We start from the raw sequence: 23,128 nt of genomic DNA, 5'->3' as shown, positions 1-23,128 counted from the left end.
AGAAAAGGAAATTTGGCACAGGTAGGTACAGAGGGAAGACCATGCATGATGGTTAATTCACATGTCAATTTGGCTGGGCCATGGTGCCCAGATATTTGGTCAAATACTATTCTGGATGTTTCTGCAAAGATGTTTTTTGGATGAAATCAACATTTAAATTGGTGGACTTTTGAGTAACAGATCACCTTCATGATGCAGGAGGGCCTCACCAACCTGATGAAGACTTTCATGGAATGGCAACTGGCCTCCCCCAGCAGGAGTTCTGCCAGCCGACTGCCTTTGGACTGTCCCTGAGGCCCAGCCTTCCAGCCTATACTGCAGATTTTAGACTTTCAAAGTCTCCACAACTGTGCAAGCCAGTTCCTTAAAATAAATCTCTCAATCTCTCCCTCCCCTCCCCTCGTTCACCCCCACCCTCCATCCAGTCAGTTCTGTTTATTTTGGAGAATCCTGACTAATAGGACATGTGACGACACAGGGAGAGGACGGCCGCCAGTAAGCCAGAGAGAAGCCTCAGAAGAAACCAACCCTGAAGACACTCTGATCTCAGAATTCCAGCCTCCAGAACTGTGAGAAAATAAACATCTGATGTTCCGCCACTCAGTCTGTGGTACTGTGTTATGGCAGCCCTAGCAAACTGTACAGTAGCTTTCAGTTTTGGGTTTCCAACTTTGCCCCAAGATTAAAGCCAAATAAACAAAAGATCCTCAAACATATACACAAGGAAGAAAGGATTACTCAAATTTCTACCACACACACACACACACACACCTTTTTTTTTTTCAATTCCAGGAGGTCTAATTGAAATTTAAGGTAAATAACTGTTGCTGCTGTCCAGAATCATTCAGTAGAAGCCCAGTTGATTGACCATTAGGCTGCCTAATAAGATTTTGTAAGTAACCAAGTCCAGCCCACAATATACATTTTTCTTTCAAGTTTTCAAAAACATAATTATTTTACATGGACAGGGAATGATGTTCAACAGGGGTTTTGGTACACCTGTTGCATAGCACCCACTTATCTTGAATAATCCCCAAGACAGCTGAGTGACATCTCCCAATATACTTTTAATAGGATATTACTTCCTCAGCTCCTATTTAGTATTAAGATATAAGCACTGCATTATGAAATAGTCTGTCTCACATATTATGATACTTTCTTCTAGAATACATTTAATGACTGAAGAAAAAATAAAAAGTGCTCACATTAAACAAGTATGACTAGCTCCCTCAGATTCACAATACCCATTTTTTTCACAAATAAAAAGAAAAATATAAATTGCATTAAGTAGTCAAATATATTTAGTTGGCAAAACAAACACATGAATTCCAAGGCCATAAAATACATGGATTATTTAGTAGCTAATTGATGCTATGCTGTTTTCAGATTCTGATGCCCATTTTCATTACTCTGCCAGGTAAGGTAGTATCATGCATCAAGAGCCAGTATTATGGCCCTGAATGCAAAAGTGATACAACCCAGTTCCTAAAGGGTAATGAGTGTCCACATTACCAGCTAAGACCTCTTCAAATATCGACACCCAGTGATATTTCAGGAAAATCAATTTTCACAGAGAAAACTGCCTTCAATAGCCCCTGAGCCTGATCTGCTGGCTGCACTAAGCACCTTGAAAAAAACAGAATCTCATTCCCTCAACGCTGGCTTCTGCCTCACAGTCACCTAACCTCTCATATGCTCTCATTTACCCACACAAAATGGGGGCTGGGGAAGGGATACTGCACAGCCCCGTGGCAGAAAGATCAAGAAAGAAAAAATATTGGGTGTTCTTCCCAGAGAGCTAGTTATTTAAGATAATAATTAAATGGAAAAGAAAAACTGTTAACAAGACTCACAAAAAAAGAGAGATTACCCCAAAAACGATATTAAGACAAAAAATGAGAACATATATAAAGATACAGAAGAGAATTTTAAAAATCAAAAAATATTATGTACAATTTTCTGCAGATATGTGTTAATTAACTTTATGAGTTATAATTTATTTACTAGGAATTGTGTCTTCATAATTTAAAATTTGGTAAGTTTTGATAGATCCGTATTTCTTTGAACCCACCTCCATAAACAAGATATGGAATATTTCTATCTCCCCAAAAAGATGCTTGTGCTTCTTTCTGTAGACAACTTTGAAAGTGAACCAATTTGCCATCAACTGGGCAATTTTATAGAAATGTATAAATTTTAAAATTGAATCAAGGAAAAAATATCTGAATAATCCATTAACCATTGAAGTAGTTGAATAAGTAGTCAAAAACTTCCTCACAGTTAAGGACTCCAAGCCTACATGGTTTCCTAGGTGATTTTAACCATAGCTTCAAGAAGCAGATAAAATTTTCTTTTATAAAACCATTCTTGATTCTAGAAAGAGAAGAAAAGCAACCTAAGTCATCTGTAGGGTATTGTTACCTTGCTTTTAAAATCGAACAAAGGCAATCTAAAAAAAAAAGCAAAGTCATAGGCCAAATTCACTTATTAAAAAGGAGGTAAAAGTTCTTTAAAAATCAGAAAATTAGGCCCTGAAATGTATATAAATAATTTTTTAAAATAAGTTTCAAGGGATGTCACAGTGTGTCAAGACGCAGCAGTTGAGAACTGCTCTAATTGCCTCCAGTTAATGTTAAAGCTTCCTCTGAGATGATCTTACCAAATACGACTCAATGTACGCCACTACCCTCCTTAAACCCTTTATCCCCTCCAGCTTGCTCTGCTTCCTAGCTCACTTTCAGTTTGTTGCGTACCCACATACCTGCTCAGTCTGCAATATGAGGACCTTCATGAGGTTGCCTCTGCTTCATCCATTTACCATTTCCACACCATGCACTGTGTACCAGATTATTTAAATTACAGTAGCTTTAACATACCGTACTTCATCACTTCAGTGTCTTTGATTCTCCCAGAAACTCCTTTAACCTTCACAGTCTGACACCTAATCTGCTTGTAAGGCTCATCTTCTAGCCCTATCAGGCCTTTTCTGTTTCTCTCTGATTCCTACCCACCACTAATGTAGAACCAACCCAGGACTCTTTCCCACTGAAGCCAGGATCTAATTCTATTGAAGACTTTAGAATATACCATATTTGTTTGTATTGAAATCTCTCTGATTCCTGGACTGTCAACTTCCTTAAGGCAAGAATTGTGTCATTCCTCTTAGTTTCTCTGGCTTCTGGCAGTCAGTGGACCTAATGAAGGCAATAAGCTAAGGACAGGGCCTTCCTGGTAGTGTGTCATTGTCCAGTAGGTAAGCCGGTTGACTAGGCAGTTGGTGACTGTGGGATGAAATGGGTCAGCTATTTGCATATTGGAAGGTTTTGAGGACGGTCGCCCTATGGGCACCATGGTCACAATTATCTTCACGATGATGGTTATAAAGTTTACTCTTGTAATAAATAAAACATAATGCTAATCCAAAGTAGATGCTCTAGGAAAACTGGCAGAGAACAGCACCAGAGAGGGAAAGAATGAATACAAACTTACATGCACACTAAGAAACTTCAAAATCAAACCAAGGGAATGGGATGCCACAGACAGGTGTCTACATAGATTTCAAAGACAACAAAATAAAGATCCAATCCAGTGTTCCAACTCCCAAGGGTGATTAACTGCTACACAATGGACAGAGCTATCTGTACATATAAACAAGACCTCAGGGTACTTAACCTTTAGAAAAATGCCATCCCTTTCCTTATACAAGTAGGAGAAAATGTAACAAATAAATCACATCACAGATACTGAAGGGGGAGAAGAGTAAATGAAACTTTCTTCTTTTGGGACAAACTTCAAACAGTCACATTAAAAATCGATAATATGGAAGTAGTTTGAGAAAGAATGTGTCTGCCGCCACCAAATTTTCAAAGGAGATCAGGTCATGCAGGCAAACAGGCAGAGTCATAGCCCTCTCAGCCTGCCCTGCCGTCTTGCTCATCCTTGTGCAATCATGTGTCAGTCAAGGCCATCTTTCCTGCTAGGCCACACACTTATTCCTTGAGGGCCCGGCCATTGCCTAGCCTATTCATCTCCTCCCCACAATTCCTTGTACACTACCAGGCACCAAGTACAGATCAGATATTTGATTAATCAGAATATGAGGGGAATTAAGGAAATTTATACTGATGAGCTGGTCTCATAGGTTAGAGAAAACTTAACTATTCTCTAAAAAAAGATAATAAATAAATCAAAGGCAAACAGAGCTACCAAAAAACCCCCAAAAAAACCCCCAAACATTGGCCCCAAGCAGCCTTCTCTTTCTGGCCACAGCAGACAATGCTGCCCAATAACTGGTCCTACTTTTCCCGGGACAGCATGGAGCCAGGCTTTTCACAACAGATAAGATGCGAACAGGGCCAGCAAACGCTAGGTTCCCCAGAGAAGAGCTGGGCAATAATTCAAGCGCTCCTAAAGAAAGCAGGGCAAAATATTAAGGCATTCATTCAGTCACTGAGCAAATATTTATCAAGCACTCTGCTGGCATGGGGTACTGTGTGGGGCACCAGCGGCTCTAAGTCTCTGTGATTAACACGGCGTTGGCAGGATGGCCACCATGCAGGTGGATGCCACCGCCTCCTTTGTGGCACCTTCCTAAAAGACAGCCGATTTAAATTGATTTCTGCGTCATTGGGGACATGCTTAAAATAACAAAATGAAGAGAGTTCCACAGAACCTAAAATACCAAAAGTGTCACCGTACTTTAGTTTCTAAAATATTTTTAGCTTCAGTCCCACCCATGAACTTCAGAAAAGTTTGTAGAATTTGAGCTACTTCAAGGCAGGAGTAGTGTTTGTTGTTTGTTTTTCTGGATAGATTCTGTCATAGGCCAGGAAGTATTCAGTATTTATTTACTCATTCACTGATTCATGTACTAACCACCTCCTATGTGCCAGACACTGTTGATGAACTGGGCATACTATGGTTAACTCAACAGTTCCTTCCTAATAGGGGGAAAGCAGACATTAAATAACAAGGATAATTAAAAATCAAATCAGTAAGTGACCACAATTTCAGGGTTTGCTAAGTATAAAGCAGTAAGATAGCTGGTGACTAGGGCAGGGAAGAGGAGCTGTTTGACATAAGGTGTCAGCAAAGGCATGTCTGAGAAGGTCAATTTGAGCTGAAACCTAATATTCTTTAGGAACCATCTGTGGAAGGCCTGAAGGTAGAGTTTCTAGTGAAGGGAGAAGTTGGTGCAGAGGCAGATGAAGCCAGATGACTTCCAAGGACCCAGCTGTGAGGCTGGATCAAGGGGGTAGTGAGGGGGGCTGGTGGTGTCAGAAGCCCCATACTTGGACAGGTGGGACCCAGAGCCATTTCCTTCCTGTGGGCACCCACCTGGCACCTGTCCTGCTCCCCACACTGTGCTGGGCTCTGAGGACAGAAAGATGTCCATGACACAGTCCCTGCTTCCCAGGAGTTCTAAGCTCAGGGACAGGTATGCAAATAAACAGTCTAAAGAAAGGTAAAGAGTGCAATAGCACTTTGCACTATGAGAGTCCAGATGAGGGAAAGGTGATGTTGGGTGGGTTCTTGAAGAATGAAAAAATAAAATCAGGGCATTCCAAGCAGAGGATTGTATTTGCAAAGTGCGAAGCAGCGGCAGTGACCTGCAGGCCCAACTGGAGCCCAGGCTCTGAAGAGACAGTGTCAGGGGATGTGCCTGATTTTAAGAGCTTGGATCATGATGCCAGAGAGCCTGGGCTTCATCCAGAAGTAATGAGACATGGCTGCTTTTATTTTAGAAGTATCTGTGGCAGCAGCTGTAAAGGGAGAGTTGGATGAGCAAACAGCAAGGGGCAAGAAGATCAAGACTGTCAGCTGTTGGAATAGTCCAGGCAAGAAAGTAAGAGGAGAACTGGAATTATGGCATTGGAAGAGAAGTACAGCCCTCTGGCTTACAGGTGCAAGGAGAAAGAGAACAAACAGGGCAGGATGTAAGAGTCAGTCTAGCATAAATCTAAGCACTCGAGTTTGACCTGAATATGGCCTTTGCTGTGTCCTCTTAATTCCTTTATTTTATTGGCTCCTTTATTAAAGCTTGTACTTTATGCTGAAGGATTTAGTATTCTCTTTCTCCTTCCCCTTACACATTCCAAGAGGATTATCTATTAAGCCAAATGCTGACAGTCATTCATTTCCACTACAAAAATAGCTCTACTCTTTTACAAGATTCTTGCTGCAACTAGGTGAGCATTTTAAATTGAGTCTGAGAATAATATGATTTTCTGCACTCTCTAGATTTCATGTTTATTGTATGAGTTTTACTATGTTTTATGTTAATGGCAGTTAGTGTCAAAAGTAATGGACATCGAATTGAGCTGAAAAAAAAAACACATAAATACAGAGCATCTCATCTTAGTTATTCCTTCATTCAATGAGTCCTAAGTGGAAAACACAGTGCTGGGTGCTTCCTAAACACATATAAAGATCAATCTTTGGAAGGTTTCAGTTCTTGCAGGGGATTTTTGATGGATAAATAGTGATAATACGGGATTAGCCGTGATATGTGGCATAAGGAAAAGTACAGAATATTGTGGAATTTAAGAAGGATTGATTACTTCTGATTGGTGTAATCATGGTAGCTTGATGAAGCTGGAGATACTTGAGCCTAGGCTCAGCCCAAGAGGCATTTTGGGTGCGGGGAGATTTCATAACAATGGGAAGCTGGGAGATGCAAGGCTCCAAGCGAGTATTCCCCGCGGCTGCAGCACAAACCGTGTAGGAGGAATCAGCCAGAGTGAAGGCTGGAGGGAGCTGAGATCTGAATGCCCTGTCGCGCATCAGACAGCAAACAGCAGACTGAAGGGAGGCTCTGAACAGGACCTGGAATGACCCAGACCGAGTTTCAGGGCGATTCTTCTTGGCAGTGGTGGATAAAACAGATTAGATGGAAGAGAGATTGGAACCGTTTAGGAGCCTGCTGAAATAGTCCAGGGCGTCAGTAACGTGAGTCTGAAGTGAAGGTGGATGCCATGGAACAGAAAATGAAGAGTGGTTTCAAGAGGTCTTAGCAAAGGACTTTAAAGTCACTCAGTTTTTCAAAAGCAAAAGAGTGTGAAACAGGGCTTTTTTTGTTTTGCTTTGTTTTATTTTTCCACTGCTAAATCCCATTTGCCATTTTGGAAGAAAGATAATAAGTTCACTACATAATTTAAGACTTAGCAGTGTCACGCTGGTCCTGAATTGTTTTCCACATGCATTCAAATTCATGATATCTGCTAATAATCTTATTTTTTCAAGTTTTTCCTAGTTTTCAAGTAAGAATTTTAATTGAAGAAGTAATACATACACAAAGTAAAATCCCAAACAGAAACACAGTGGCATATGAAATGAAAACTCCTCTCTCCTCTAAGAGCCTCTGTCCCATATTCCGGAGGCGACCACTACCATCATTTTCTAAGCCATTGTTCAAAATGTTCTCTGCATTTAGAAGCTTAAATACATTCTGACACTCTCCTCCTCCATCTTTTGACACAGTATGTTCCCATTCTGGCTTCCGACTTTTCTTCCCCCTCTTCCATGATGCTTTCTCCAGTATAGGGTTTCTCAACCCATCACTATTGACAGGTGGGGCTGGGTAATCCTTGTTGTGTAGGTCACAGGGATGGAGAAGCATCCCTGGCCTCTACAAACTAGATGCCAGGAGCACTCCCAGATGTGGCAACCAAAAGGTGTCCAGCTATTGCCAAATGTTCCCTGGAGGGCAAAATTTCCCTGGCTGAGAACCACCGCTCCAATAACACATTTCCATCCCTACTCCTTTTATTAAATCCAGCTATTTATGTCTTTCTCCCCACAAGTCTGTATGCTTCTTTAGAGCAGGTATATTGTAATCATTTCTTCATTTTTATAACATAGTACTTTGCTCACACTCTCTACCTCACAAAGAATTGTTCAGTGAAAGGAACAGAAATGGCATTGAATATAATTAATGCTGTGCATCTTATATGTCATGAAATTCTCACCATGAGATTCATTAGAGAGTAATACATGCTAATAATATTCCTGGGTAATTTGGGGGGTTACTAAGTGTCATAGACACTTTAATCTTCAAGGTTTTCATGTTATTTGGAGAGGCAAAAACTAGACCTGTGTAAAGGATACCAACCGTGTAATGCAGAGCATATGTTACCCAAATAGATGATGCAGGGAGTAAATGCTATCATATTCAGAGGAAGCAGGAGGCAAGTTTTATAATTGTGTCCCTAGCCTTTGAATTAATGATTCACAAATTAATGTGTGTGTGGTGGAGTAGGGAGAATGGGAGAGAGAAAAGGAAGGATGTCTTGGTTGAGGTGGGTGGTTGGCTCAAGCTGCCGGATCTCTGGCAAAACTAGGACTTTAAGAATCAAGAATTCCCAGTGAAAGTTTGAGAGATTGGCTTTAGATCTTTCATAAAGTTATCTCAAAGACCCAAACTGGGTAGTGTTTGAGGATGGGCCATCCTAGATTTCTTACTGATGATTTAAGGAGTTAAATGTTCCAAGAAATGTACTGTATACTGGAGGGCCAAAGGAACCTCTCCTTTCCTTCCTGCCCTCATTTTTCCCTTCAGCAGACGTGTGCTGTGTGCCAACTGTGTGTCAGCCCTGTGCCAGGTGCTGGCAATGAAGCTGCGAGGACACTGAGGGGGACTCAGTGCTGCTGGTGGTATGATCAGATGAACTGGGTCTCCACAGATAGACTCTATGAACTCCAAAAGACCCTACTGTTATTTCAAATCTCCAAACCATCTGCATTCATAATGTGTATTTATGCTCTATTGTCTCTGTATGTAGTAAAGACAATTAAATACTACCTTATAAACCTTCCAGATACGTCAAAAATTTTAAGCTACACTGACCACAATAATTGTTCTGTCACTGAAGCGCTACTCCCTCAGGACTGAAAAGCAGCAGATACTCTGTCTGTCTAACTGCCTAGATGTTTGGGTGAGACAGTGAGGAATCTCTAATCAAACTGGAAACAGGACCATGGTAAGAAAGCAGAATGTAATTATCCATTTGAAATTTGGCCAGTATGGTAGACAGATTCTCTCAACCCCTTAGAGGGGGCATAAGAACTTTAAATTATACTATGCTTGAGACATGAATACATTTCTGACTCAAGTACAAAGGAACCTGTTACTGTTTGAATCTCCACCAGTCCCACCCTCCTGACAATCCCACTGAAGAATTCACAACCCCAGGATATTGGGTGTGAGCCATGGAAACCTTTACTCAGAGAAAATTCCTTTCTCTTGTGTGGACACTAACATTTAGATAGCAGACATTCAAAAACAGCTTTATTGGTATTTTGAAATGTAAACCCTCTAAATAAGGGGTAGATGTGGTATTTAATACATCAGTATCAGCTCATTGCTAGAAGCTAAGTGCTGCTTAGAAAACAATCTGCCCAATCTTCAATCTGGGAGGGCAAGGCCTCTTTTCATTGTAGACTCCTTGAGAATTTCTCGAAAGCTATGAGAGTATCTCCACCCTGTCTCTCTCTCTCTCTCGAAAACACACACATACACACACACACACACCTATATGCAATTTCAGAGGTGGAGACATCCATTTCCCTGATTCTAATCCAGGCCCTCACACTACAGGCTTAGAAGCTATTTTTTGGTCAGCTTGATTTTTTTAATATACTGTAACAGGAAGGGAAGTCTAGATTCTCTCCTATAACACATGAACTGAGAAGGAATCTTCTATCACCTCAGCAATCTCTAGTGGGAGAACTGTGTTCAATAAACTGCGTATAAAGAAGACTTATGTTGAGTTTCTTTTATCTTGACATAGATATATATACATAGATGTGGCCATAGTGGAGTCATTAGCCACTCAGAATCTAACACCACCCTACACATAGATATATATATGTCTTTTTCTCATTAGAAAACACATTGTATTATTTTCCTTAGCCTATAGAAATGATAGGAAATAACCATTATTTAAGCTAATTAAGTCTCAAACTCCCAGGTACCTTATTTAATGGTAAATGTCTTAGGGGTAACTGCTTAAAAATATTTCTGAAAGCATTTTACATGTTTTAAGTACTTTAATGTTATTAATATGTTATGATTTTTTACCCTGAACAAATTAGGGCATCTGAATCAAAGAATTCAATTGGATTTTTTTCCCCTTAGGATATTTAAAATAAATTACTCAATGCCCAATGTGGCAGGCATATTTTAAAGCTAATTCTTCAAAACCACTGTTTTTTATTGAAGATTTAGGATAACATTTACATCATCTCACCAGGTGTTGTTTTAGAGAGTATCTAGTTCTCACAGAGGTACTCATTTGTGCTTGCTTCCTTCTTTCTTTCCTATATAAATTATTATGACATTCCTATATGATTTCTTTATATAACTATTAAATCAGTACATTTATTGATGATCTACTCTACAAAGTATTGTGGCAAATGCGATAGGGAATTTAAAGATGTAGAAGACAGGTCTTCTGGAGAGTATAATCTACAATTAGAGATAAGGCATTAGCTAGAATAAAATAAACTTAATGGTAAGACTGTATTCATAGTTTTGCTTGTAGAAGTTAAACATATTTGTTATATTTATCCAGCAAGTAATACCTATATGTTTCTCAGGACCCCATCACAAATAGAGGATTCAATGTCATCATTTTAAAAAGCAATTTGGAAAGACATTTCTTTTAAAAATTGATGTTTATTTCCTACCAGACAAGGTTGTCAAATTTGCATTTTTGATGAAAACTTCAGTTATTCCAAGAGCCTTCAAAACATCTTTCAAATCAATTTCTTGTTCCACAGTGAACCTGGAGAATGCACAGGGGAAAAGGTATTTAGTTACAGCACTTTAAAAATATTTAGTTACAGCACCTTGTTACCTGGAATAATAAAAAAATGTTAGATATGTTGATTTTATTTTCTCTTTCATTAGTTTTTCTCATTTTTTTTTTAGATATGTTGATTTTAAGGGCAAATTTTCAAAAACTGGCTTTGACTGCAAGTAGTATTTGATTGTGCTTGTAAAAAGAGGGGACAGCAAAGAGAATAGTGTTAAATTATTAAGTAAGAAAAACACATTATATGGACACAAAACTATAATATACTGTAGAATAAATGAATTTTGAGATCAAGAATTCTCACCATAATATATGTAAAACTTGCAAATGAATAGCTTCAACCTAGTAAGGAATATATTTGATTTTTTAAGCTGGTAATGACTCATCATACATTTACCATTCTCTTCTTAGTATCCTGCTCAACGTCCACCTTATGGAAGGGATTACATAAGAGCCAAGTTTTGCTGTGCAATCCAGCATTTCACCTGCATACCCTCAGAGAAGGAAACATAAAAGCTATTATGTTAAAAATACAGGTTTATGTCCCAGAGGTGAATGTAACATATTATCATCGTTACATTCACCTCTGGGACATAAACCTGTTATGCTAGCATTACAGAAAAACTGTTAATCAATGGATTACAAATATAATCCTCACAATTACAAGAGAGATTATTTTAAACAAAGGGTAACATTTTTTGTTCTAATGGACTTTATGAATTATTACATACAAATTTCCATCACTTTTCTAAGAAATGAAACATTATTTAAAAACTTAAATGAAAATAAGTACAGTGACCATAAACAGAATATTTTTTTTAAAAAAAGGTTTCCACAGAAAGCCAGATTGATCCTATTATAGAATTTCTCCCATACAAATGAATCATGTCACACATATTTCTAGTGAATGATATGGAACAAATGTGGCTGCATTAACAAACAAATGCATTTTTAAAAGTATAGGTTTTTATTGCCTTTTTATAAAAAGTGAAAACAACTGGTTAGAACTGAATGTTTCTTTTCTTCTAAGATGTTGCCTCCCTATCAGCACAGATCATAAATACAAGTTTTTAGGCAATGGGCTGTGTCCTTAAAAGATCTAAGTCTATGATAGTCACTAAACATCACATAGCATCATTTCTGATGTCTGGTGACAAGGGAATGATTGCTGTAAACAAGACTCAGCACCAGGAGGAATGATTGGGGAAAATAGTTTTAGTAGGCCCATGTTTACGGAAAATATATAGTAAGTATATAAGCAGTAAATATGTAGCGAACATATGAAACTAAGTACTGAACTTTAACTTATACTTTAACTTGGACTCAACATTGTTTATTTTGTTTTCTACAAGCAAACATTGATGGTGAAATAAAGGAGCTGAGTAGGAAAATACAGAATGTCCCAGAATACATTTGATGTCTTGATGGTGTTTTGTGTGTGTACTTTATTATTAATGTTTTGATCACTTATATGGAGCTTACTGTATATCAGGAACTGTTCCAAGAGTATAAAAACAGAATAATTTAAATATCGCTATAGCCCTTTGAAGAAGGTATTATTATTATCTTCTGTTAATAGAAGAAGAAACTGAGTGGCAGAAAGATAACTTGACCAAGGTCAGAGAGCCAGTAAGTGGCAGAGCAGGAACATGGACCCACCTAACATAACGTATATCCTCATCCAGCCAAAATAGGGAGTGAAGGAAGGTAACCAGTAGAGGATTCTTTTTATTTCCTAAAAGCAACTTGGTTTGTTCCATACTTCTGAGACTGGCTGTTCATGTGAGGATGGTGATCTCACCAGATTAAATTTGGACAAGTTCATTAATTTTTGAGACTCAGTTTTGGCATGTGGAAAATGGCAGTAATAATATCTACTTCATAATACTGTTAAGGGAATTAAATAACGTTTCTAAAAGTCTTAGGATGGTGCTGGCATGTAGGAGGCATGCAGCAAATGGCAAATACTGTTAGTGTACTTAATATATTGCAGTTATGTATAATATTCACATTATTAGGGATGTCAAGGTGTTATATATTTGCATTTTAGTAGTGGAGGAATTTGATTAGATAACTGTATTACTCCTTTCTACTTTAATGATAAATTAGAGATACTATCTTTTTTATTTTAATATTTGCAGTATCTGACATAGGGCAAAACACATATGTTGAAGTGAAATAAAATCTAGGTGTCTGTGAGAGTATTCCAAGTTGAAGACAGCATGTTAACAATTTCTACTTACCCATTCCTCATCTTTTTTTCTTACCAAACTATTGAAAAATAGCTATTACCTACTTACTGTGTTTTCTTCTTATAGACTACTATTAATATAAATAATCATTATCACATCTCATATATGGAAGGCTTACTGTGACAGGCACTATGCAAATACTTTTATGCATACTAGTTTCTCATTTAATCATTGTTATGATAATCTCAAACAATTCTCTGAGATAGGTAGTATTATCTCTATTCCACAGAAGAACAAACTGAATTCAAAAAATCTAAGCAGCTTGCCCTAATCACACAGCTAATATGTGGTATAATGAGGAAATGAATTAAGGTTTTTCTGACTGCAAAGTGCCTCACCACTAACCACTATAATTCCAATAGTGTTTTATTTAAAGATGAACAAGCAAAAAATATATATAGAGAGAGACAGATTTACATTTCACCCACTGAATTTAAAAATAAAAATCCACAAAATAGCAGTAGACTCATAGACAGAGAAGTGACTAGTGGTTACTGTGGGGAAGGGATTGGGGTGGGTGGGGAGACTTTGGGGATAAAAGGGCATAAAAGTTCTTAATCATGATGTAAGTGGGTCACAGGGATAGTAGTACAGCATAGAGAATATAGTCAATGATTGTGTAACATCTTTCTTTGTTGACAGATAGCAAGCACACTAGTGGGGGTGAAGACTTAATAATATGGGTAACTGTTGAACCACTGTGTTGTTTACTTGAAACCAATATAAGATTGTTTATCAAAAAACTTCAATAAAAAATAAACAGACAATTAAAAATCCACAAAACTCCTTTTCTGAAGCCAAAAGGCATGCCTATTTTAATAAAAAAATGCAATGTGATCCTACATTTGCAACTTTCTGAGTAAGGTGAAGAGGTATGGAGAGGGCAGAAGCACTGGAGACTGAATAGATGTGTGGAGCAAGGGTTAGAGAAGAAGAAATATATATTACATATAAGGAGATGTCTACAATTTATAAATGATTAAGAAACCAATCAAACCCTTTGTAGACAGCCCTAATAAAAAGCACTCATGTTAAAGAACAAAATCAGATAGTTTATGTATTGTTTTTCTTTTACAAACATGAAACTGAAATGCTTTATTTGTAGACAGTCATTTCAAAATAGTAGAATGGTTTCTGATTATAAAATAGAGAACCACTTTACATTCCTTTGATTTCTAACACTCTGATCCCAAATGACAAATTTGAGGCTACTAAAGTCAAGAGTGGGAAGATACTACAGCCACGTACATCTGCATTCCAAGTATTAAGATGCTTGATTTTGATATTATAAGAATCTTCTTATATCTTACAAAATGAAGAGGAAAGTGTTTATTAGAACTGGTTTTGAAAAAATCCTACTTAGAGAAAAGTATATATACAGCTACCCATAGATTAACACAAGATAAATACTAGGGCCGAAAATGTCCACTGAAAAATAAACAATCATAGTGATAATAGGTAATAATTATATGATGCTTACTCTGTACCAGGCATTATTCTAAAGTGTTTTTTAGATATTTTATATATATCTATATATATGCCAAACTATTTTGTGCTGGAAGAATATCTGGCAATCTCATTTAAGTCTTAGAGAAGAATGACTGACTGTGCATAAACCTTGTGGTTTTTATTGGATTTGATGATATCACATAGGTATAGCAACGGTACTTTCTTCTGAATAGATTCTTATATTTTGGATAAAAATAAAACTTCAATTTAGCTTATGATTCCTACAATGTTTATTGCTCATGGGAAAAATACAAAAGTAATTGTCCCTTCCCAACCCCCAATACCCTATACCTCTTAAGGAAAACATTTAAAAGCTATCTGTGTAAAATCTAGTATAATAGAAAGTAAAAGTACCTGTCAAGCAGGACAAAAATATGGTCAAATTACAGAAATGCAAAGTTAAATTTTGAGAGTGCTGTCTTCAAATAAATAGAACTACACAAACCATCTAAGATGAACACTTGAGTGAACCTACGACACAGCTATTTGAAAATTTTACCTTTGCAAGATGGGTCACATAAATCATTACACCTATTGAACATTTCATGGATCTTAATGCCATAAAATGGAGAGGGTGGATAGTTTCCCATTGATCATTACTGACACATAAGTATTTGGAAACAATCAATCTCTTAAAAAGGGAAACCAAATTTAGCTTACCTAGCTATTTAGCCTCCCTCTCTATGCATTAGCCATGCAGAGGGAGAGTTCATAGAACTCCTAGAGAAATGAATGCATAGTAATTAACTGAGCTTAGTTTAGAAACAGGCATTAATATAAACAAGCAAGCTAAACTATTCATAATTGAAGAGTATCTCTTAGAAAATGAAAATTTAATTTCCTTCTGCTGCCACATTCAATTTCTCAGTGGACAGGATCTGGAGGCCATATTTTCTAGTGAATATGGTTGAATTAGAATATATGATACTTATTAAGCATTTATTTGGAATTATGTTAAAATAATTCTAAGAAACTTTGCATCCCTGCAGAACTGAAGCATTTGGGGATGTTGCACTTAATCCATGGAATTTAATGAGGGAAGCATTAATACTTCCTGAATTTTTCATAGCAAAAGAAATTCTTTATAAAATGCAAGGTAAAATACAAAAGTAATGATAAAGGGTCACCAAATAAATTTAAATCTCAATTATGTTAAATTTAATTATTAATGTTTAAAAGCAATATTTTCTTTTAGAGTTAAGACACATTGTTTATATACTCCATGTAAGTATACTATACACTTCTTAAGTGTGTAAATGACAATTATAATATAGAAAAAACCTTGGCTTTATTAGATATACATTAGCTAACTCTCCTTGAGATTAGATTTATAGTGGAAACTTTCTACATAAATGTATTATCATGGAAAGTTATGTAAGCTAAGTATCTTAGCCAAAAAGAAAATAACTAAACCATTTGGGTTATGATTACCTTAGTTTTTATATGTAAACTAAGATATATATAGCTACATATTATATATGGTTATATATTATGAATACATAACATTAACATAATGTGTATATATATATATTTCTAGCCAAAAAAGTCTACAGTTCCCAATCCCCTTCATTAATATAAGCAAACATCAGCTAACTTTTTTGGAATAAATGAGCATTTATGCAAGATGTAACTTTTAAAGGACAATACCAAATATTAGAATAAATATAAATAAGTTAGTTTTTAGGAATTTAGCTTTAATAGTAGTGTTTTATTTATCATTTTTCAAGAATCCTATTAATTATTTGTATAATTTTCTTATAATTTTTCTACTACTATTACTACACACACACACATATGTGTCTTTTGGTTCTTTATTTGTATCTTGTTTTCTAGCCTAGAATGTACACATTATGTTTATAAACTTGTCTGTGTTTACTGGTCTAGCTCCCTGACTAGATTTTAAGGTATTTAAGGGCAGAATAAATATATTCTGTGTTTGATTTTATACTTAGTGTATCTTGGAGGACAGAACTGATTCTATCCCAGGAGAACATACAGAAGGAAAGCAAAACCTCTAAAAAGGTATTTGCGTTGTGGGGCGGTAACATTAACGTACTGTCACAACAGGAAGGTACATACACAGGCGAAAGTGAGGTCACCTGCTCCATCAGACGGTTTCTGGAAGGCTTCCTAGAAGAACTAGGTGCTGTACCCTGAAGGCTAAGTAGACAATATCTGGCAAAGAAATGTGAGGAGGGCATTTTAAGCCAATGCAAAAATATATATATTGAGACCCAGGGGCATGAAAGAGCCTTACGTCTTTCCCATAATTATAAGCACATGGACAGTAATATGATGCAAAATGTTTGATGTGGTGAGTAGTCAGAGGTAGGGGTGAGGAAGTAGATGGTAGTCAGAACATCAAGACCCTGCATGGCTTTTCCTCTTTCAGCCACAGGGAGAATTCTGAGCTTATTCTTGCCTAGTTATGATTGTGTCTCGGCCCCTAGCACAAGGACTTGCTTGCACTTCTTCCAACAACGTCAGAGATTATTTTCCCTCCAGCTATACTCAACTTTAAATATTAATGAAGTGCAGGAGATTGCCATTGCAAATGATATTTGGAGATGATCTATTGAAGAATCTTTTAAAATAAGGCTTAGACTATTGACTCATATCTGAAACTAGGTCTCGGTAAATAGCGAGTAAAGCAGTAAGTGAGCCTTACATTAAGTCAGAACCACATGAGTATGAAAGAATACTTTAAAAAAAGAAGGAGAAGAAGCATCAGGAGGAGAAAAAGAAGGAGGAGGAGGAGGAGGAGGAGGAAGAGGGGAAACGGGAGGAGGAGAAGAAGAATAGGAAGGAGGGGGTAGGGGCAGGAAGAGGGGGAAGAGTGGGAGAGGCCGGAGAAGGGAGAGAAGAGAAGCACAAGACTTAATTAAAGTTCAAAAGCAATGGCAAGAGATTTTCGGGGTCAGAACTTTCCCAGAAATCCCTCCCTCCATGCTCTTGGGGGGAGTCACACAGGAAACTCTCACCTGGGCAGGTACACTTCCACTTTTTGCTTCTTCACGGAGTTTGCCCATTCTTCAATCAGCTGTGCTTTGACCAGAGGCTCCAGAGCGGCCAGTGGAACTTCCTGTCTGGACAAAATCAGCATCATGCTTATCTCATCTCCCTCATATGGGATTTCTAGGACTTGGTAGATACCACCAGCTTCATTGGAGCCATCACTAAATTCCCCTAAAAAAGAAGAGAAAGGTGATAAAAGGCCCATATCAAAGCCCAAATAAAAGAATTCAATTGTTATAACTTTCTTCCAAAATAGGGTACAGAATCCAAGAAATTCAGGCATCTGAGAAAAAAGAGGGTTTATTTTTAAAAAGGCCCTGAAATTCAAATGAGTCATCAACCCTGAAGAATTTACTTTGGAATCCCAGAATTATTTCACACTGATTATATAATATGTTCCCTAAACTTACTTTTTGTTTTTAAGTGAGATACTGCAAAGGAATATATATTTAAAGGGTATCATTAGAGACAATGAAAAGTCCCAGTTAGAAAAACAAAACCCTGGATCCAAGATGGATGTAAATCACATTTACCAATATCTACCTGATTTCTAAGAAAATAAAAATTGACTGCATAATGCCTGGTGCTCCATTTTAACACTGTTAAAAGTGTTGAAGCCAAGGTAGAACAGACAAAATGAAGCCTATTGCACTCTGCAAGTGTTAGCTAGTATATTTGTGGTGATTAAGACCTCCAAATTAAGTAATTGGGTAAATTAGGTAATTGGCTTTGTATTCAATGAGCCTAAATTGACTAGGCTTTCATAAAAAAATTAAAAAGTCTTTAAAACAAATGGTCTAGCAACTACTTTTAAATTTCCTCCATTAAAAAAAAATGTAATACTTTTGTTAATGACTATTTTCCTGTAACTGATCTTGGTCCTTTAGACATCACATTAAACACTGTGGCTTTCAAATAAGTGGGTATATTCCTTTATTATTTTCACTGTTAACTTGATTACATATGTGAATTTCACAATGTATTTTCAAATAGAATAACTACTAGTTCTAACATGTATTTTGCCTACGATTAAAAATCTCCCATTGAGAACAAATTATTACAGTTCAGCATAGTGTGTAGGAAGGATTAACAACATAAACTTCTGAAAAGTCCAATTAAACACTTTGAAAAGAATGCCAAAGATACTGAGACAATATTATTGACAAAGAACACATTATTTGAGACAAATATATTGACAAATCATAGCCTTTCAATAAATGAAACTATGAATGAATAATTATGTCTGACCATACATACATAAGTCTGAAAGCAAAATTTTAAGGGAATGCTTGTAGTTCAAAAAGTGGTGAGGAGTCCATATTAAGAGCTGGGTGGAACATACAGTTCACTGAAAACCACCCTAAATTCAACAACCTTCTGGAGTAACTCAGAACATTCTTATACCAGGGCATGTATGTTCACATGAATAAAGCCACTCTGCAGGTACGCTCAGCTTTATAAATTAAAGAAACAAAAAACTGTTGATGCATGTCATATTCACTCAGGATCTAATTAGATGCCTTTGAAAATAGAGCCAAGGAAATTGAATTTTAGCCCAAACCAGATTGACAAGGAATTTGGGTAATGAATATTTCATGCTCTTTCTTGTAAATTTGTTGATATACTGCAAGAAGAGAAAAATAAAAGTCAAAATGTCTTACCATAATAAAATTCTCCTTGTTGATACATCATTGGAATTTGAACTTCACTTTCATCATCTTTAGTAAAGGAAAAGGTTCTAGTATTTTCAGGTCTAAATTGTGACTTCCAGTTTCCCTTGAAATAGACAGCATTGATGAGGGCCAGGTGAGTGACAGTGTCAAAATCCCTTGGGGATACCAAATCTTTCAACAGATCTAGTCAGATAAAAAAATGAATGGATGAAAATTCATATTAAATTGGAAGATGAAGGGGACCAAAAGGTTATCAAGCTATCATTTGATAGAGTGATCCTGAAGAGCTGTCTACCATTACTAATATACAATAAAAAATTAAACATATCTTACTTTCAAAGGAAAAATGTTACAAATACACACACATGCAGTCACAGATTAGGGGCATCTAAACATTCACACCACCTAGAATAACACTAATAGTATCTTGACACTTGCACAAACTACAGAACCACACACAACAAAATCTCAGGCTTCACCACTTTCTAGTTGCAATGATATATGAAAAACTCTAAACATAGAGCAAGCACTCAGTAAACATTTCTAAGTTTATTCTTGAACAATGCACATGATTAAAATAGGCTTTCTACCAAATATAACTGTTTTTGACTAGGTGAAACAAATGAATGAAAGCCAATTTAACTCATGATCCCTATCTCTTTAATTTGCAACGTTCCTTTCCAAGTTTGTTTTGAAAGCCATTGTGTCTTTGTTGATTACTAAAAGTTTTTAAAAGAGTTTAGAAATGAAGAGCTTTTAATAATTCAATCTATTGCAGGTAGATTCTTATTCTTGACTTATTCTTTGAATGTCAAAAAAAACCCCACAAAGGTTTCTTTCACCCTACATTTCAATCTTACAGTTGAAAAAGATAGGATCAAAATTTGCTCTGTATTCTCTCATTTTACTAATCATAGCAATTCTGTGGGTGCTTAAGAAGATTGCTGTGTCATTTGAAGGATTACAAGATATAGGGAATATGGTCAGGATTTTTTTGTTGCCTTTCCAACATAAAATTTATTAGATAAACATCACTTTGGGAGTTTTGACGATACGAATTAATTTAATGAACAGCCATAGTAATCTCAATTTGGTCTCATTTTTTTAGATGCTAATTTCAATTATTTGATGATAAAATTGGGAAATGAAATGGAAACACATGAAACTTTTGGAAAGCTTTCATATATTTAAAAATATGAATTAGAAATAAAATATGAAATAAATACATTTCTTTCTAATTCTCCAATTATTTGGGCTTAAAATGGGCTGCTCTTTGTAAAGAAAATCCTATATAATTTTTATTTACTTCCAATCAAATTCTGTGTTTTTAAAACCAGCAAACTTCCTTAAACTGATTTTTAACTCTCCTTTATTCTACTTTAATCATATTGTTAAGAAAGTGATCAACTGCCATTTTAACTAGTATCTAACTAGCAAAATTTCATACAATAGTTTAAGGTTACTATGCAGAGGAAATTCATCAATCGGAGAGCACAGATTTCAGATTAATTTAACAGTGCCAGAAATCTATACATTCCAGAAGATTTAACTTCTTTCTCAAATGTTTATTCATAAAGAATGTTTCTAAAGACTGTAATCTATAAAATATAATTACTAGATATCCAACTAAAAGCTATCAAACATGAAAAAAATGCACAAGGAACCAGGGACAAATAATTTCAGAATTAGAAGAGAGTTAAAACTAAGCTATTAGAGAAAGAAAGGAACCAAATGACATACTATTTGTGTTATTCTCCACCCACTTATTGATATGGTTGGCCACAGCTATATTTTGACTGAAGTCCACATGATTTACTTCTGCATTAAAATATTTTTTCATCATTTTCAAAAACTCATCATTGACGTGAAATCCATTTTGCACAAAGAGGGAATTGGCAATTTTCATCACATACTGGCTCTCTTCAGCAGTTACCATGTTAGAAAAATCTTTCAAAAAGGAAAATTCTTCACCTGCAAATGACAAAGGATATGTTTATTGGTGAAACAAACACAGTGAAAGATCAAGGAGAGTGGAGGAGCAGTAAAACACAGCAAGGGAAATTAGTAGAAGAGGACCCATTGCACAGCAATGTTTATTTAAGTAATAATAATAATATATAGTTTTCTTAGATCTACTCAGCCAGTAATGAACACCTGCCTTATGTTTCTAATGTTTCTCCTAGTCATCCCATCACCATGAGATCACTTATCCTGCATAGTACTGCTGCCTCTGGCACAAAAAACTGAGTTGAAAGTTAAAAGTCAAACCATCTTGAGAAATCCAACCTCAGCACACTTACCATTTTTCAGGCTGTCATATCCCATCAAATGACGGATTTCTTTCAGGGTAGACCCTTGGGCTGCAAGGTCCATCATTCCCATTGCAAGGGTGACACTCAGTGGGGAGAAAAGAATATTTTCATCTTCTCCAGTGGCTCGAAGATGATTATACATATTCACTGACAACTCAGCAATGGTTTCATCAGGGTAAGTGGCCCCTAAAACCAAATTTTGCAGAACCAGCAAAGAGAAGAGTCCAAGGAAAGCCATGTTGGAATAGTTTCAAGCCTGGAAAATTATAATTTTCATATTAACTATCAAAGAGAAACGGAATGAAAGGTGAAATAAAAAATAAGAATTATTTTTTGGCAAAGTTTTGGAGCAAACCAAATGTTTTTAAACAGTGTTAATATCTCTGTAATTAAAGCCCCACTAAGGGACATGTTAGAAGATTCTATTTTAAAAAGTTGATTAATAGTCTAGTGAAGAAACAACATTGCTAAGTTCTGAGGATACTCCCAGGAATAAGATAGCTCCAGTCCCACCTCTATGGGGTTAAGAATATGTATAGCTCCATATACAAGTAATTATAGGTCATGTTTGGTAAGGCTAATTTATCTGTTTTTCATAACCTCACCGTATTATTTTGGTCATGATTTTGAAACAATTTATTCCAGCTTACATTAAACTGTGCAGGGCCAGGACAATTACAATGAAAACCAGAAGATATTTACATGGTTTAAGATGAACTAGTGAAGTTAGACATTTGAAAATGCTGCTTTACCCATTTACTACAATTTATAAAATTAACACACAATACAGCTGGATTACCCATGGGTGGGAAGAGATCAGACACATACCTACCATGAACCCTAGTTTATTGAGCCCAGGTTGTAGAACTCACAGGAAGTGGTAACTCAGAGAAGCAGCAGATTCATCACGTCCTTGTGTGGTTTTTTCTTATACATTGCTTCCCTATGGGGCTACCAGTGACAATCTCTGGACAGGGAGGAGATTCCTACAACACTGTTCTTTAAACTCAGGCTTACTACCATTTCATCTTATACCAACACACTGGTGTTTCCGTTTAAATGATTATTTCCAAGCATCAGGCTTATTTGGTTCTTAAACCGCTTTCTCTCAGTAAGAGAAAACTGTGCCAGTGCCCAGATAACTCGGAGTAATATCCTGCGTCTCAGCACTGCAGTATCCCAGAAGCCCTGTCTCCCCACAGAGGGCACACACTGACTGCCACACACCGGGACATGAGTCCCTCTTTCCCTGTATTTGCACTTTGCCGCTGCAGGAATCTGAAAGCTAAACTGCCTCCTTACACAATTAAGTAGCTCACTTGTTCTTGATCATTTTTTAAAAATCATCATTAAAACAACATGTAAAATGATGTTGTGCAAACTCATTTGGAATATTGTATTTTAATTAGTGTGGAGCATTAACAGTCCCCATCACTCGGTTAAGAGAGTGCATACACACTCAACAACTGTGTGTTTCCAACGGGCTTTTGAGTCAGAAGGTCCTAATCAGTCCTGTAATATTTCTAATTCTGATTTCAGAAAACTGCCTGGTT

General features: G+C 36.5%; 1 protein-coding gene across 1 annotated transcript in view; it reads right to left on the bottom strand.

Annotated features, from left to right (window-relative positions):
• Positions 1–23,128, bottom strand: part of SERPINI1 (serpin family I member 1) — a 65,503-nt gene that overhangs the window by 2,917 nt on the left and 39,458 nt on the right. Inside the window, exons 2-6 of the mRNA XM_057499817.1 lie at positions 21,564–21,831; positions 21,004–21,234; positions 19,252–19,446; positions 17,557–17,761; positions 10,687–10,784 (exon numbers count right to left, since the gene is read on the bottom strand). Of these exons, the coding sequence (XP_057355800.1) occupies positions 10,687–10,784; positions 17,557–17,761; positions 19,252–19,446; positions 21,004–21,234; positions 21,564–21,813 (979 nt within the window). The 5' untranslated portion in view covers positions 21,814–21,831. The remainder of the gene's footprint in view (positions 1–10,686; positions 10,785–17,556; positions 17,762–19,251; positions 19,447–21,003; positions 21,235–21,563; positions 21,832–23,128) is intronic.

The sequence above is a fragment of the Manis pentadactyla genome, chromosome 1 (assembly GCF_030020395.1).
Source record: "Manis pentadactyla isolate mManPen7 chromosome 1, mManPen7.hap1, whole genome shotgun sequence".
Lineage (NCBI taxonomy): Eukaryota > Metazoa > Chordata > Mammalia > Pholidota > Manidae > Manis > Manis pentadactyla.
Note: the sequence above shows the minus strand (reverse complement) of the source record. Positions and strands in the feature narration are given on the sequence as shown.